At 37.0% G+C, this 17,940-nt stretch overlaps 1 protein-coding gene across 1 annotated transcript in view; it reads right to left on the bottom strand.

Annotated features, from left to right (window-relative positions):
* Positions 1 to 1,671: 1,671 nt before the first annotated feature.
* Positions 1,672 to 17,940, bottom strand: part of IPO7 (importin 7) — a gene marked incomplete at its 3' end in the record, with an annotated part of 31,755 nt that continues 15,486 nt past the window's right edge. Inside the window, exons 9-25 of the mRNA XM_079537278.1 lie at positions 15,742 to 15,876; positions 15,146 to 15,245; positions 13,741 to 13,817; positions 13,273 to 13,389; positions 12,572 to 12,661; positions 11,878 to 12,043; positions 11,262 to 11,422; positions 10,470 to 10,598; positions 9,193 to 9,259; positions 8,987 to 9,112; positions 8,597 to 8,694; positions 7,426 to 7,521; positions 5,685 to 5,905; positions 5,381 to 5,586; positions 4,042 to 4,248; positions 3,564 to 3,680; positions 1,672 to 1,769 (exon numbers count right to left, since the gene is read on the bottom strand). Coding sequence (XP_079393404.1) covers positions 1,672 to 1,769; positions 3,564 to 3,680; positions 4,042 to 4,248; positions 5,381 to 5,586; positions 5,685 to 5,905; positions 7,426 to 7,521; positions 8,597 to 8,694; positions 8,987 to 9,112; positions 9,193 to 9,259; positions 10,470 to 10,598; positions 11,262 to 11,422; positions 11,878 to 12,043; positions 12,572 to 12,661; positions 13,273 to 13,389; positions 13,741 to 13,817; positions 15,146 to 15,245; positions 15,742 to 15,876 — 2,211 coding nt within the window. The remainder of the gene's footprint in view (positions 1,770 to 3,563; positions 3,681 to 4,041; positions 4,249 to 5,380; positions 5,587 to 5,684; positions 5,906 to 7,425; positions 7,522 to 8,596; positions 8,695 to 8,986; positions 9,113 to 9,192; positions 9,260 to 10,469; positions 10,599 to 11,261; positions 11,423 to 11,877; positions 12,044 to 12,571; positions 12,662 to 13,272; positions 13,390 to 13,740; positions 13,818 to 15,145; positions 15,246 to 15,741; positions 15,877 to 17,940) is intronic.

A 17,940-nucleotide genomic window follows, 5' to 3' on the forward strand; every position in this document is an offset into this window, starting at 1 on the left:
GACCCCACATCAATTCCAGCTACGCTGCTGATGCAAAAAAACACACCACACAAACCAATTTTCTGAAGACTGCATTTTGAGTATCATAATATATATATGTGCATTTCATTTTTACAGATATAAACTCAGTTTATTTTTAACCTGTATTTAAATTTTGGAGGCTTACATTAAATTAAGGTAGCTCATTTAATATCAATTGTAACAGCAGGTGACATTTTAATATAAAAACAGCCAAAAGAAAAAAAAAAAAAAACATTTGATTTAAAAGACCTGACACCAATGATCTCAAGGCAAGATCAAAAACCTATGGATTTATGCTTTAAGAAAAGAAAGAGGGGGCATGTGAGCCAACCCATTCACAGCATCTCCCTGCTGGCTTCTTCATACAGTGGTTTTCATAGTGGTCCCAGAGGGAATTGTATTTCGCCTCTCTAGCTAAAATACTAGTTACTATAGCAACTTTGAAAGAAGAAAATTGTGGCTTCAAAAATGGAAGATTGGCAAAACTTCAAATGCACTGTCTGGATCAGGCAGACGATCGTACATTAACACTGGAGTGCACTCACACTGCCACGGTGGGGGGGAAAAAAAGGTTTTGCAGAATTATGGGAAGAACTGCATTCATAGATCAAAGCCCAGGTTAGCCAAATTCTTATTTTTTTTTAATAGATTGCATATATAGATGTTTCATCCGCACACTTCAATCAACTCATTTAAGAGCAGAACTTCACATCTAATTTACATGCTTCAGAAAAGATCACTTTCTCAGTGCTTACAACGAACATTTGTATCCAAATTGTAACTCGTACAGTGAGATCTTTAAGAAAAACAAAGGACACAGAGGGTGTTGCTATTTTTTTCTTTTTTAGCAGCAATGAAATATCACTAACCCCTTTTTTACAGAACCGAATTCAAGTCACAGCCAGAGGTGACTGCACCACAAAGTCACCAGGTACAAAACTGCTAGTTCATTTTAAATTAATAACTTGAAATTATTTTCCCCAATACATCCCTTATTTTTTATTTTTATTTTTTTATAAACAGCAAACATTTTGCTATTTTTGTACATAGGCTAGCAGGCTTGTTTCAATATGAAAGTGCTAATTCATTTACAGATTTATCAGTTATGTAGTGCTACATTAAGTGTCCAATATTCTACATATGAACAATCTTGATAAATGGAAACGATGAAGATTAAGTAAGGCTATTTGATTACCTTATTTACACTGAAAGAATAGACACCCAAATAAGGAAGGGAGAACAGGGAAGTTGGGCAAATACTCATACCGCCACAGGTGTAAAAATTAAGTCTGCCTCCTAACTTGTACTGTAAATGAGATTTTAAATAGTCCTGCAGCCCATGCCTATTTTTTTTCCTCAGAAAAAGAAAAGCTGCCTTCATGACATCCCTCTTGATTTCCGATTTCCAAAGTGTGTCATTTGAAGCTTTATATTCAGATTCTTCCTATCTTCAAAAAAAAAAAAAACCCTCTAGTTTGCTTTTTCCAGTATTAGACTGCATGATCAGGTCCCACATCTGGGGCTTTTGTCCAATCTATTTATCAATTAGTTTAGAGTGAGCTGTAGATAACATGAACCAATTCTGGAACCACTATTGGGAGGAACACAAGCTCTTCACTACAATCACACAGTAGCAGGAAAAGTGATAATTCAATTCATTCCTGGGGCGGGGCCTCCAAAATTAAACGAAGTTGGCACGACTGGAGCATTGAATTTGTATCCTCCGTGCTTTTCAATCATTTTGGATTCTAAAAAAAATTAAAAAGAACAAAGATAGAAGGAAAATTAATCAGTGCTCACAAAGCAGAAATGCATCAGGCCCCAGCAGCAGACTTACAGTTGTGCTTAAATGATAAATGACATTTATGTTTCCAACAAGCACACTTTAGCTTTTGGGAACAAGCATGTAATTCCACGTTTCTGAAGGAAGACCTAAACAAATGCTGGATTTCTAAAATTGCTGACAGATGCCCACTTCTTTCTGATTAAAACACTTGTCCATCAGACCAGTACCAGATCACACATTACAAACAAAAGCACTAAACAGATATCAGCTCAACTTTCATTTGTTCCTATATCAGCCCCACAGTATGAGCGGAAATAAGCTTAGTTCTGAGAGAAACCACCACGTTTATCATGTTTCATTTTCAACCACGCCTTAAGACCTTTAGGCATTCGAGGTTCACAAATCCATCCCTCCATCTGTTTTTACTAGATGCACGTTACATCCTTTAAAGATCAAAGCAAGATTGCCTTTTACAAGTTCTGATCTTTTTACAAGCTCTAGCGAAAGGAGAGCTCAAAAACAGGTTGGTAAAAACTTGGTCTCTTTCTGGAAATACAACTCATTATCCAGAGGATCTGCACTTGGACTGTTTCATTTGAAAAAGGCCAGAAAAATGCTGCCATGGCTCATGAGGGACAAGGAGAGAACACAACCAAGGCAACACGGCTTTGTTCGCTCCTGGTCGCTTGGAGTACAGAAGGCGAGTTTCTCTTAGCATATGGAGATTTTTCTTAGCTACACAGTGAGACAGATAAGATTCCAGATCCTCCTATTAGGTCTGGTAGGAAGCCAGAATGGAGACCAACATGCTCTGTTAGTACGTAAGAATTTCCTGCGAGGATCTACCTCCTTAAGTTCAACTTCACAACCTGAACCTCATCTGTTCTACCAATAAGCAGTTGGGAAAAAAAAAAATACATTCTTATTCATAAAATGCACAAGAACACAGCGAGACTGCAGTTTCCATCCATCAGAGAGGGTCACTGCAGACACTTAAGCTCTGCCATACATCTGGCTATTTTCTGACAAAAAAATATTATCAAATGATTACTCAGTACTGAGCTTTTTACTGAAAGCTTTCTGAACTTCTAATCTGAAGCACCTTACTACAATAAGATGCAGAATATGAGCTAGACAAAAATGCAGCCTTGACTTCAGAGACTGATACTCTCAAACAATAAGGAAGTTAATAAAAAAGCCATGAATATTTGCCCATTTCCATATATTTAAAAGCCTCAATCCGTATTATCTTCTCTGAAGAATAGCATTTTGAAATATTTAATAGATTTAACAATGTAGCTTTATAGATGGATGCTAGTTTTTGAGCAAGTGTTTTCCCACCTACAGAATCAGAGGCTATCCCAGCTGCATCAAGTCACATCACAAAATACTCTACTGGTTGTGTAACATGTTTGCTTGTTACCATACCTGTAAGTTCATCCACTTTCATGTCAATAATTGTTTTCAAGTTCAACATTATAACCAACTATATAATATATACTTCCATATGTATAATGAAGTATATAATATATAATCCAAATTATAACAATTCTTCATTGAGGCATCTCTACCATTTCATACACACGTGGTTTTCCATACAAATTATGCACTAAAGCTTTGTGACCTGGCAATCTTTACACTTTTCAAGCATCTCCAGACTGTAAAACAAGCCTGCTTTGATGAAAACGTTATTAGGCTTGACTTACAGGCAGCTAAAGCTAAAGAATCACTTAATTGTATAAAGGGGAAAAAATACCATGTGCTGCCCGCCTCTGATCTGCCAGAGTTGCTATGTCCTGCAATTGTTTCCTCTGTTCTTCATTAAGGCCCTGTGTCAAAGTTTGGTACCACACAGGGTTACGATTCTGAATTGCTGCAAGAGAAAGGAAACAAAAACAAAAGGTGTTTGTTCATTAAAATGTCCTGTAACTCAAAGCATATTAACTCACTGCCATTTGCATCAAAACTATATTCTGATAAACCCTGTCAGGATTACATAATCCAAGACATCCCAATCCAAGACATCTCTCTGCTTCCCTCCCACAACAAATTCATTCCGAGAGCTCCCATTTCTCTGAAAGAGAAATGATGGCAACACTCTCCCCTTTTTCAAAGAACTCACTTAATTCAAACCATATACTGGAAAGCTTTCAGCAAGTTCTGGTTCACAATGACAGGATAAAATTAAGTTAAAATGTAATTTGTTGTCCAGAAAAGAAAATAAAATTACTTACTCTGAAAAATTGTTTTAAATATCTGATATTCATCAACGGGGTTGTCTTCATCATCAATAATTGTGGAATAGCCTTCCAAAGCAGTTTCTTCAGCATCATCTTCTTCCCAGTCTTCATCATCTCCATCTTCACCTGCCTGCTTTGCTAGAATTTCTAGATATTCTTGGCCATCCTCATCAATGTCATCTTCATCACTCCCCAGTTCCTCTGAGTGAGATACCACACACAAAAATGCTTAATCTCAAGAACAGTTAAAAAGATATATAAACATACATACAGTTAGTGTTGAAAAGCAACTTGCTAAAACTAAACAAAGCACTATTGGTACTCCAAAGGATGTTTGAAACAATTTGATGTTTAATTAATAATAATAATGATAATTTGCCAACAGATATTTAAAGGGGTCTTCAAAAGGGACTTGGAAATGATGCGTGAGAACTACAAAAAGTAACAGGATTAACAATGTGTAATGATTTGGGGAATCCAGAAGTCAATAGCAGAGATCAAAAAGAGACCTGCCTTCAACTAGACAGATGAAAAACACTTAAATGCAGAAAGTGCTTCAAACATTCAAAGACATCAGGATGACAACATAAAAAGCAAAACGAAGCAAGAGAGAAAAGCTTAAGCATTGTATAGAAAAGATGAAAAACACATAGGGAGAAATTGCACATAATTTTTATCTTCAAATAAAGAATATGTAAAAAAGGTGAAAGCCTGGGACAACACTGTATAGAGAAAAAAGTCTATAAAAGCTGATGAAGTTCAGACCATGAGAAATGAGAAATCCTTGCTTAAGAAAAAAACTAAGAACTGTTACCTTCTCAATTATCTGACTGTAATTGGAGCTTGGAGCAAACTGCCTCTGCCCAGGGCAGGGCAGTAAGAACCAAACCTTTAAAAGGTCCCTTCCTACTCAAACCATTCTGACTACGATCCATTTCAATATACATCTACATCTCCAGCATTTCATGGGACAATTTGTAATATATATTAGTCCAAACTGTACAATGAAGCACAGCAAACTCCTTCTACTCACTCTAACCACTTAGCCAAAGAGAAAACAGGACCCAGCACTAATTTTCAGTGCTGACAGCATCCATACACAAAAGCCAGCTTGACAACAACTTTGAGGAGACCCAGTTGTGGAAGTCAGCTTCTAAGAGTGACAGGAAAGCAAGCAGATATGCTTGAAAGATGTTAAAAGATGTCTAATGCTCTGTCTCAGCTTTGAGTTTAGGAATTAGGGAACTCTGAAGAATTCCACGAAAAACAACTCCACGTATCCACCAGGAAACATGAAAAACAGAACATAACAATGGATCTTCAGTCTCCATACCTGTTTCCTCATCTTCTTCAGCTTCATCATCATCATCACTGTCATTTTCATGCTCCGCATGACAGGCATAAGCTCTTTTTAATCCATTAAATAAAAGGATAAAAGCTGGCAGGATCTGGCCAGCAACTTGATTTAAAACCTGTGGTATTTGCTCCAGATCAATGAGAGCACACAAGCCAAGCACACACATTTTTCTGTCGTGAAGTCTGTAAAACAAAACAGCGTGCAAATTACAAATTCCAGTATGATCAGATAATATAGAGATGTACCTTAGAGAATAACTTTGAAGATTAGAAACACTCACCCCAAGAAGCAGTCCACATCATTAAGCCACTGTGTTATGAAGTGATTAGTGACAGGCTCCACATTATTGGGAAAACGAAGATTTTCCAACGTATTTAATAATAGATGAGGATTGTAATACAAAGCAGCTATGGCAACCTGGAGGCACATTGTTCGTAGTTCACTTGTTTTCACTTCTCTGGTCAATCTCTCTAAAGCAGCTTCCACAAATAAGGGTATGCACTGAAGAGCGAGAACCATTATAAACTTAGTGGTCAAAATCAGTTCTTTATTTCAGACTCCAGAAATGGCTGAAAAACCAGACTGGCACATAAATACATAAGGTGTGAAATGGAAATAATTGTTCACAGCCAGCAGAAGTCACATATGAATGAAGATGAAATAAAAACATGAAAAGTTATTATGTCTACTCCATACACGATTTGGATTTTGTGACATTATGGACAGCAGAAGTAAATCCCTAGTATTTTAATCTTGTCTTTTAAAAAAGAGGCCCAGGAACTCAGTCTTTGTGGCTTTGAGTTGTGGATAGTAAAAAAAATAAACAAGTCAATGGACACGGCCAATGTTCCAAGATGACAACTATTAAAAGAATTACTCTTCATAGATGGCACACTAAAAAAGGTTTGCTATAGAAGTTTTTCCTTCAAATAAGTTAAAACCAGAATTTCCAACGCCCACAAGCATGGAAAAAAACCATGCCATGCTACTGATATAGGAGGGCTGGTCTGAAAGCAATGCCTCCTGCTTTATTATGTTGGCCCACAGTGTCAGAGGCAGATGTTGGTGGGTTGGCAGTAGAGGCTGAACCTTCCCACCAACATCCCCCTACATGTTGTTGCAGTGTGACAGGTGGCAGCAGCGGGGCAGTGTGACTACAGGCGTCTGAAACGGATATGTGCAGGGAGCAAAGGGGTGCCCTCCAACTCCTCCTCACAGAAAGAAATGGCATCCACTGACATTCATCAATGCTTGCTGAACATTTATGGAGGCCAGACAGTGGTTGTGAACACAGTGAGATGGTAGGTAGATGGTACACAACGCGGTTCAGCTATGTGACAGTGGGTCACCTCCACTGGTGCAGATATTTTCGTTACGTATACACATTGACTACAGTGACTACATTGAAAAACGATGTTCTGCAGCTGAGAATTTGCTCTGTCAAATAGTGTTATTATGCTCTTTGTATCTGATCTAGTTTCCATGGAAGTAAATAGGGGGCATTACTTTCAGAGTGGCCTACATAGCTATTACTTGCCATATACACAAAGGAAGCACACAAATGCACCTCTCAAATCCCAACTTCCATTCACACTTAATGAAATCCCTGGCTCCTCTGTGATATTAATTAGGATTCTAAGAACTTCATTTTCATTCGTATTTAAAGACTACTAACTTGACAGATTGAATCATTTTCATCAACATTCACTATAATTACCTTAGAATAAAATTAATCAACTTTTAGCTAAGATGCTCCTAAAACAGTTCTCTTCCAGATTCATGAAAACACTTTATACTGAGTTTTGCAGCATCCTAAATCCTGGAGATGAAGTGTGCAGTAACTATTTTCTTAGTGCTGTTAACTGCACGGTAGGATTTGTGACACTGAAGGAGAAGACAGGATCATTAGTCACCCTACACAAGCTTCTTGTAACAGAAATTTTCACGTTAACAGGTAATCAATTCATATTTGAGGAAAAAAAGTCTTTTTAATATTAGCAGTATCAACCAAAGTTACCAACCTGATCAATTCCACGCCCTTTACATTGAAGAATAATTACTTCTAATAGTTTTGCTGCATGACATTCTGCATCTTCTCCAGCAACTCCTGTCAGGACCTGAAAAGTAATTATTTTTTATTGCATCACTTCAAGAGGTATTTTCAACATGCTGCTTTGCTTTGAAAAGCCATCATAAATGTACCCAATTTACAATGCTTGTATAAACACCCATCAGTGAAGAAGCCAAATCTACAGCAATGGCTCACTGTTAGAACCACAGAGAATATAACATTGCTGAAAGCAGTTGAAACAAACCTACCTGAACTAACGTTAAATAACTCTATGCACACTGACCTCATCACATTAACTGTATTCACAACCAGCTGCCACTTGGATTTATTTCCATACACAAAATAAAAATTTATCTTAAGCATTCATGTATCCTGTATTTTTTGTTTTCAAAAAATATTTAGGATATTCTTTGGGAGATGATATATCTACAGCTTTTGTGCCAGATTCACCGTGCTCACCTCATAATACACTAAGAGGTTTTTGCTTTTTTTCCCCACAATACACTAAGTAGTATTTACAACCAACCTGATTGCAACTTCTCTTCAAATAAAGATTGGCAACAGTCAGAACCACCCCATTCTACTCTCAGCTTCAGTCACTGATCTCATATAACCTTGGTAAAACAGATTTCTATTCTTATCCCTCTACTTTCCATCTCCACTTGTTTTAGCTAACATATTTCAGATCTCCAGCATACATATAGTATTTGGTATACTAGCTGTAGCAAGGTTAAAAACCCCAGATTAAATTATAGGTCCTTAGCAATAGAGATAGAGACACACACACACACACACACACACACACACACACACAATGTATGCCAATATAGAAACTGTATTAAAAAAGATGTGCACAAAAAAGGGTTGTTTAATCTGCTTTTGTTGTTTACATTTTATTTTTCCTTTTTAGCAAAAATATATCTAAAATTTCATGTAATCTCTATATTTGTCAGCAATAACATCACAACGTGTGGATTCACAAAAGATGCTAAAGAGCACTGTTTTAAGAGCACATGTCAGAATCTCTAGTCTCAGAGTCTACTGTTGTAGAAAAAAGTACCCATCTAAAGTATGTATTACTTCAGAGATCACAGATCATGATCACAAAGTCACCTACTTACCTTCTTGCACATACTGTAGATCATTTCAAGGTATTTCGTGTCTGACAGAAGTGTATCCGTATCAACAGTAACGTAATTATGCAAGAGAGGCATCATATCTGTGATAAGAATAATAAGTTAATTTGTTTTCATGTTTTATGAACAGAATAGCTGACAAAACCAGGTTGAAAGCTACATATTACTAAGTTTATCATGATCTGTGCCTAATGTTTTTCAAGGTAAGCATTTATCTACACAGAGTTGCCTTAGCAAAAACTCTGTCTTCACAATTAAGTATCTGCAAGTGAGAACACTTCAGATTTCTCCTAAACGTTTCAATAAAGATGTAATCCACTTTTCTGTGTGAAATCATAGATGAAACCATACGGCTTTCTGATTTATACTACCTACCAGTAAAATAATCAAAGCCATCCTGCTGAAAGACTTCAAAAACAAGAGGAAGAAGCTGCCACATTTGTGCAGAAACTTGCTGACAGGTCAAACTATGAGCCAAGGAAAATATCTCCTCATAGAATTCTAAAAGAAACAGAAATGGAGACAAATTTTAAAGCCCGTCCCATGCTACTGAAAACTTAAGCAAATACAAGTACACATACCTAATACATGCTGCTGCAAAACTGTTCCAATCACTTGCAAGCAGATCCCTTCCAGCTGCTGAGTAATCTGAAGAAGCAAGAAAATGAAAAAGATTTATGACTGTTTGCAGTACTTTGGAGTTGAAATTAAACAATTTTAAAATTATTCCAACTTCTTTGTCTTTACAAAATACCTTCTTCTAGAAACATAAACCTTCTCACATTTTAGAACACAATGCACCTGGATGACAATTTTTAAGACCACTTTTAAAAGGAGGTATTTTTGGAATACTCTGTGAACCCTGGAAAAAAAATCTTTACAGTTTATTACAGTGTGCCCTTTAAAAAAAGCCTGTGACAAGTCTATGCCATAATTCTGTGCCACTTCAGAGAACTATCAGAACACATGGAACCCACGTACACCTCAAAGACCTCAGCAATGAAAGCTGAAGGAAGTACGTGCTGTTTCAGAAAAGTGAAATTTCAGAGGAACCCTAAAACTAACTGGGACTGATTGGTTGCGTACTACATGAACTTCAGTGCTGGTCTACAGGTCTGTATCGTCTGACCAACAATAACTTCTCAGTCTGTGGAACAGCTAACAAAAAAAAAATCAATAATGTGACATTTACAGCACTCACTCTGCACTGGAATAAAGATGGAGTTTCTGGTCTTAGCTATGCAGAACGGGATTTGAGACTAATTGAATGAAAAACCTACCTGACCATCCAGTATAAGAGGTCTTTAAGTATAAATGCTTACTGATCAATTTCTTACAAGGGAGCTCCTCAGGATTAGCATATTGTTAGATATTCATCCCATTTCATCCATTTGCCAACAGAAACAAGTAAATGCTTGTTTGGCAGCTTCAGCAGCCAAGTCTATAAGCATAACTGGTCCTTTGTTTATTGCACTAATAACTCTGGATTGTTACACCTTGGACACACAATTTGTATTGTGTTTCCTTAGTAAAACCTTCAGAGCTCTTAAGAGTACAATTTATTACTTAACTGTTTAAGTCAAAGTATCCTGTCATTAGTTATCAAAATGCAATAGCTGACTTTGTCAAGAAAGTTTATAATCAGCAGTGGCATATTTAAAACAAGCTGTATTCCAGCTGGAAGTTAGTCCATCTATTATGTCAGAAACACAATACAGACTGCCACTGTTCTTTGTTTTAAGAAAGTTTTCGCTACAGATAGTTTTCCAACTAATTAATGTCAGATACACAAGAACTACAAAAGACTTTCCAGTGGCTCAGACTATAGGTATTAGTTTTGAAAGTAAAATATACATACTTCCTTGTGATCTTCAACTACACTGAGAAGTGTATCAATAGTATTCAAGATTCCCATTGCTGTCACTGCTTTGTCATCACTGCCTTCCTCATCAGGTCCAGTCTGGATCACCTGGTTAAACGTCATTGCCTGCACATAATAACAAAACAACCCATAAATGTCATTCAGTGAGGATATACTTGGAGGTGAAGAACAATTGTGCAAGTTTGGCATTCCACAGAAATAATCTAAGATGTTCTGTTAAGAAAATATTAAGATGACTGCTTCATTCCACAGTTTGTTCTCATGACTGATTAAGTTGGAAAATTAAGCCAGTTGAACTGCCATCCCTTATCCATCCATGACAAGTAATACAGTTGCACTATCTAGTTTTCTGAGACAAGGACTATGAATTAGATTGGATCAGTTTGCAGGTACTCTCAAGGAGGACATGCAAACCATTCAGTCTTAACTTTGAGGTAAGGGCCTTGAATAGTCTAGCACTGACCTGAACTCTGCTACCGAAACTACTAGTACAACTTGCTAGATACAGCTTAATCTCTGCTGCAAATAACTTACCTGAAGATTCAACTTCTTTTGTGCAACTGCTACCAAAATTCAATAACACTTTCACAAGAAAACATGGATAAAGGTTTCTCAAAGATTGCTACAATTCCTAGAAACATCCATTTAGTTCTAGTTATGAAACCCACTTTTGAGGGAAAAAAAGTCTAAATGTAAAAGGAAATTACTTGTATTCATGCACCTCAGCAGATCCATCTCCCACATATAAAACAACTTTCCAAGCCTTACCAGGTGCTGTGTCATTTCTACTGCAATTGGGGTAACTTCTTCACTATATTCACAGATCATCTTCTGAATCACATTAGTAAGATCATCATTTTCAGTCTCTCTTATAATATGAAGTAAAGCTTGCATTACAGGCCTAATGAAAGGGGTGATATATTCTTTAGCTGCAAAAAAAAAAAAAAAAGTGGAAATTAATATCTGACAGTATCACTCTTACACAACTACAATACTAGTGTAAGCATGTAAATGTATACTTAATATTTAGTGTTTTGGCATCAATATGCCATAAAAATGAGTAGTACAAATCATTACAACAGTAGTGACGTTGAGATTTTTAATTTAAAAAGCTATAGCAAGAGGCTCACAACTGAACTAACAAAGGCCACAGAGTTCCATAATCCATGGAATGCAAGATTACTTACTAACACAAGTTTTAATCAAACAAAAAGAGGTATATAAGCATTTCTGTCAAATCAGCAAAACATTTGATACAGAATCTATGTTTGCATTGTTTTTACACCAGCTTCAGGAATATTAAGCAACATAAAGCCTGCTAGAACAAAAACTACTATTTTTTATACACCCTAAGCTTGTCATAATTTTATAAAATGAGGGCTACCTTTCTCTTGATTACTGATCAGAACTTGTAGTGCTATTGCAGCTTCCACTTTCACAGGCATTTCCCTATCATCTATCAGACACCGTCTTGTGAGTTCTAAAGCTGTTTGGAGATTCTGGTCACTCTTAAATTTGACTTCACAAAAATAATGAAGAACCCAACAAGCCTGAAAGAAAAAAAAAAACAAAAAAAATCACCAACATTGAGTAATTTTAGTGCTATAAAATTAAAACCAGGATTATTGACTATCCACATACTAGAACCCATGGAAATTCTTAAATGTGAAATAAAAGTAATGCTGAGTAATGATACCACAGAACTTATAGGATGAAGATGTCTGAGAGTATGGAGGCTGGCCAGTGGGAGGCACGTCATTCAGACATCACTAGACCAGTACTATGATCTCGAGTTCATCTTTGGCCACAGGTTTTGTGTGAGCAGTACAGTCTAAGTGTAGAACACAAATAGACTATACCACCAGACACAGATGGACAGCTATGCACACAGTCCTGCAGCCATTTCATAGCCACACAGCAGCTGTTCATAATCATACACAAAGACTAAGCACTGATACAAGCATTCATATTACCACAGGCACAGAAGGAAATGCACCCATTAAAGGAAAAAGTAACTTAATATTCCTTAAGTCTAGAGCTAAAAAAGTGTCTTAACATTAAATTTTAGGCTTTCTTACCCGTGCTCTCATGTAACCCAGCTCACTGCTGAAGAGAGGGAACACGTGATTCTGCAGCATATATTCCATTTGATCTTTATATATTTTTTTCTGTTGCAATAATAACAGAAGCGTTTATCAGTTTACAATTACACATCAAAACGTATTCCCAATACAATAAAAATGGCACATACAGAAGTCTGAACTTATATAGTATGAGAACTTAAAAACCCTCACGCTTAACTTTCCCCTTTAATAAAAACATCAAGCAACAGGAATCCCAGATTTTACTCAAACTTTACATAGAACCACCTTGACATTTTCAGACAAAATTGTTCGCTTTTCCCCCATGATTCACAGCCTCTCAGAAAAGGCTTTTGTTTCGTGGTACGTTACCCTGATACCAAAAGCAAAAGGGGTCTGAGAAACCTCTCAGTCATGGTCCAAACACAAATGAAAGACCTGTTTCTTATTCACTGCCACGCTAATTGACAAAGTTCACTGATTTCATTTTATTTCTGCTCTTCTACACAGAAAAGATCTTGTTAAGTCATCAGCCCCTCATTGGATGGATTGTTCTCCTTTCCTCCACAAAGAAGGAATGTAGTTAAACAGTACAGCAAAGAAAACAGCACAGCAATTCTTACTACAAGTAGAGAATTTAAAAGAACTTACAAGTCAGTCACAGCTGAACTTGGGCAAAACCTAGTAATTACACTTACTTTTAGAAGAATTTCAGCTAAGGAACCAATCATATGTAAAGCACCATCTTTCTTACGAGGGTCAGCATTTGGCTCCGTAAGAATCTGATAGCAAAAGCCCATTGTCTTCTGCAAGACCTAGATTGAATACACAGACAAAGTATTTCAGCCAGTCATGGCACATACCATTCTCAGTGCTCTGAAATTGTGTGAATGTCTAACAACCTGATCCAAGCCTGGTGTTCTGATTCTGTTTTATGCATCAGTTGTAAGACATAACATTCTTGATATATGGGTCCCAGAGGAAGTGACAAACAAAAAACAGACTAGTGCAAACAAAATATTTGAGGTAAACGGCAAATTTCACTGTGCTACAATATGAGAGGGTTAAAAAATAAAGCTTCTCAGTAATTCTTTCAGCAAGTAAATACAGCTTACAAGGTAAACCAAAGTAGCACCGTGTTTCAGCAAAATCCTTGTATGGCTTACCTCTTTCCTTTTACTACATGATGTAAACAATAATGTCTGAGCAGCAGTTGTTGGTGAAATGAAGTCTTCAAATACATCTATTAAATAAACAGAACAGCTATATGTTTTAGTCTTTTGATGTAAATAATTATCTTAATGCTATCTAATGGTTTCAAACAAAACAAAACAATTTTCCAGTTTTATTTCAAGTGGTTCATCATGCTTTCTTATTACAGATATTTCAAGATCAGACAACAGTAGCAGTGAGTTGGACATTTCTCACAGTTGCATCTCTGACGTTTTTCGTGATCACTGGCTCTGCATACCTAATCTGAAACTTTGTTTCCCTCATTATTAGAATAAATATTTGTTTCCCTCATTATTAGAATAAATATTTTTAACTAGACATCACTGTATGCTTTCCTACATTATCTGCTGCATCATTAAGGGCATGTAACTGGTTCAGCCAAAAATGCATTTTTTTCCCCTGTAGAAAAGGATTATCAGAGCCATGTATAATACCTATATTGTTTACAGGTCCCTCTGACCTAAGGGACAAGGAATCTCCAAAACCGTAACAATTTCTTGTTCTAACCACATAAAAATCCTAGGAAAAAGAAAGAACTTGTTCAGGAAGCGTGAAGATTCTCCTTTCTTCCATGGCCTGAAAGAGCTGCTTATAATTATTATAACTGGCTTATAAATAAACTCCTTGAAAGAGGAGTAAAACTAAACAAGGCTAGAAGGTGAGGCTTATTTCATGCCATGTCATTTACCATTATGGTACATCTGCTCTGAACTACAGCATATTTGAAATTCATCAACATCATAAGAACACCAAGAGCCTAAGTTGAGACAGGGGGAGTTTAGGTTAGATATGAGGAGGAAGTTTTTCACACAGAGGGTGGTGACACACTGGAACAGGTTGCCCAAGGAGGTTATGGGTGCCCCATCCCTGGAGGCATTCAAGGCCAGGCTGGATGTGGCTCTGGGTAGCCTGGTCTGGTGGTTGGCAACCCTGCACATAGCAGGGGGGTTGAAACTAGATGATCATTGTGGTCCTTTTCATCCCAGGCCATTCTATAATTCTATAATTTTAAAATACTAGCTAGTGCAAACCATAAACTTTTAGTAACATTAAACTCATGAAAATGCAAGCTAGACCTGGACTGTTTGACTTTTCCAAAAGAAATAATGTAAATGACAAAATCAGCTACTTTACAAATGCAGAAACAACTGCATCATTGCTGAAACATCCTATGGTATCTGTCACATGGGCCAATCCATCTAAAAGTTAACTACATGAAATTGTATCATTCTACCATTTTCTTTTTTGAAAGATTCAAGTCATGCCTGTTCTCACACACACAAAAAAGCCTCTTCACACAAAGTTAAATTTTAATGTGAAGACATTCCTAATTCTTACCAAATTTCATGCGAATATATTCATATGGATCTTCTTGCCAAAGCTCCTCATCAGCATCTGTATAGCACATCAATGGGAAAATCACATCTTGGATAATCCCCTGCAATTAAAAAAGAAAATTGAAAACAAACTAGTACTGATAAATCAATCTCTGTAATCTGTCCTATGTTCAACAAGAATCAGATTTTGCTCTTCTTCAGTTCAGATGCAACATGGTAACATTCTCAGAGTATTTGAAAACAGTGGATTTTCTGCAGTGCCTTAAGAAAGTTTTCTCTGACTTATGTTGCATGGAGATGACTCAATGTGATAAATCCAGTAGTTATCACCATCTCCAAAATTTGTTATGTTGCTGTACAGCCATATAATCTTTCAATTGGTAAAATATGAAAGACTTGTAGCAGAAAAAAAAATAACAGCTAGTTAGCTTTGCTCATTCATCAAGAAAAAACTTAATTAAACAGGCTTAAACTCTTTTCACAGGTAATTTACAGCAGAGGTTCCCAAAAGTTTATTTCTAGCAACGACAGAGACACCGTACTACAGATTAATGTACTACTGACTCATCTAAGTATTAAATTCAGAAAGTGATTTACTTGAATATGAGGTTTCAAATTCTTCCAGGTGACTGCATGTGACACTCCTTGATTAATGTAGTTCAGCGTTTGCTGCAGAACTCTAGGAGCCATGTACTGCTTCTCCTTGTATTGATACAACACCTTCAGCAACACCTAGAAAAATCATACCTAATTAATAGTTTGTACTGAATATTATTTTAACTTGACAAATGACACAATCCCATCACAATCCTACAGCAGAACCTCTCAAAACGCATCTTAAATGTTTACTCATTAGATTAAAATGGGGACTGACTAATCTACTAAATGTCATTGTTAATTTTATAAAGCAACTTGAAGCTCATATCAGGTACTGAGTATTTTTTAAGCACGCAATCTTCTAAAAAGAAAACGTTAATGCTAATTAATCACCACAGTTTAGGGAGCCTTTTTCTATGAGGTTTATTGCTTTATCTTGCTAACGTTTAGAGGCATAAATTCACGTCTGAACACCAGACTGGTAAAATGCACCATGTCAGTCTTCCGTCCTTGTCTACGCACTACATTACAACAGTGACACTGCATGAAGAGTGCATGGCTATGGAGAGCAATGAGCCCATTCCATGCCCACTGTCCTCTGGTGCAGACCTTTCCCTAGCCCCCCATCCCTCCCCTCGCACAGCTCCATGCCGTTCCCTTATGCCCTGCCGCTGTCACACAGAGCAGAGCTCAGCGCTGCCCTTCCCCTCCCAGTGAGGAGCTGCAGCCACCATCAGGCCTCCCCTCAGCTCCTCTGCTCCGAGCTGAGCAAACTAAGGGATCCCAGCAACTCCTTGAGCCCTCTAGAGCAATCACTATCCTTCTTGTCTCCTTTGCACATGCTCCAACAGTTCTAAGTTCTTGTACTAAACTTGCTAACAGTGCTTGAGGAGAAGCTGCACAAGTGCAGAGTATAGCAGAAGTATAAAAGCCTCCTGGACTTAAAGGAATTACTAGCTGCTAGCCTCACCTCAGTACAAGGTCTTGGTGGTATCAGACAGTGATTTAGGATAGGAAATGAATAGAGAGGAAGTTCTGAGAGACTTGAAGCTGCTTCAAGAATTACAGAAGAACACAAACACTTGTGAGCAAACTAAAAAGAGAAAACAATCAATCCTCTGCAAACAACATCTTAAAGTGACAGTGATTGTTTGCAACGTTCAAAAACCAGTAAATCATCAGTACATGCTAAAAATGAATGTGCTTCTTGAAATCGGAACTAAAGGAAGTGTTATTCATTAAAAAAAATTAAGTCCAACAGGGCAAAATCAAAAATGACTGAACATCCAAACAACTGCCGGATGCATTTTACTTCTTTACATTTATCAAAATCACAGAATCCTTAGAGTTGGAAGGGACCTTTTAAAAGCCATCTAGTCCAACTCCTCTGCAACAACCAGAGACACCCACAGCTCAATCAGGCTGCTCAGAGCTTGGTCCATCTAATCTTGAAAGCCTCCAGGGTTGGGGCATCCACCACATCTCTGGGCAATCTGTTCCAGTGTCTCATCATCCTCACTGCAAAAGTCTTTTTCCTTATATCCAACCCAACTCTACCCTCTTTAAGTAGCAAACCATTCTCTCCGCTTCCTCTATTCCACGCTTTAAACAAATTATTTCCAAAAAACTAAAATGGTGAGCTCACACAGACTAGATAACTTTCAACAGATAGACTTTCTCTATAAATTTTAACACAAGCAACAAAACATGCCTATCAACTTATTATTAACATATACTGAAGTATGTAACCCATACTCTAAGGGCTCCATGGCCTAAGGAACACCACAGCAGCAGTTCAGTATGTAAGAAATATAAACTAAAGGCTCTTCTTTCTCAGCAAAAAAATAATCTTGGAACTTTGGTGAAAGAGGACTTATGGTATCACAATGTTCTTTGTGGAAGTTTATGCAAGAAGATCTAGTTTGCTGGTGCATTTGAGTTTCAGGAGAATTTGAAGTTGCTTGGGCTTTTTTTGTCCATTTTTAATTTAGAAATGATTCTCCAGTTAAACAGACTGACACACTGGAAAGCCTAAATTCATCAATATTCAATGAAAAAAAATGAGCTACAGTCCTTGAAAATGAAGACAAAACTGAGGATCAACAAATGGTCTTTAAAGCCATGCTAAAAAAGTGTTCCTGGACAAACATTTCCAGTTTCTTTTAACATATCAAAGTAATCACCTCCCACTGTTCAGAT

This window comes from Tetrao urogallus (assembly GCF_951394365.1).
Source record: "Tetrao urogallus genome assembly, chromosome: 6".
Taxonomy (NCBI): Eukaryota; Metazoa; Chordata; class Aves; order Galliformes; family Phasianidae; genus Tetrao; species Tetrao urogallus.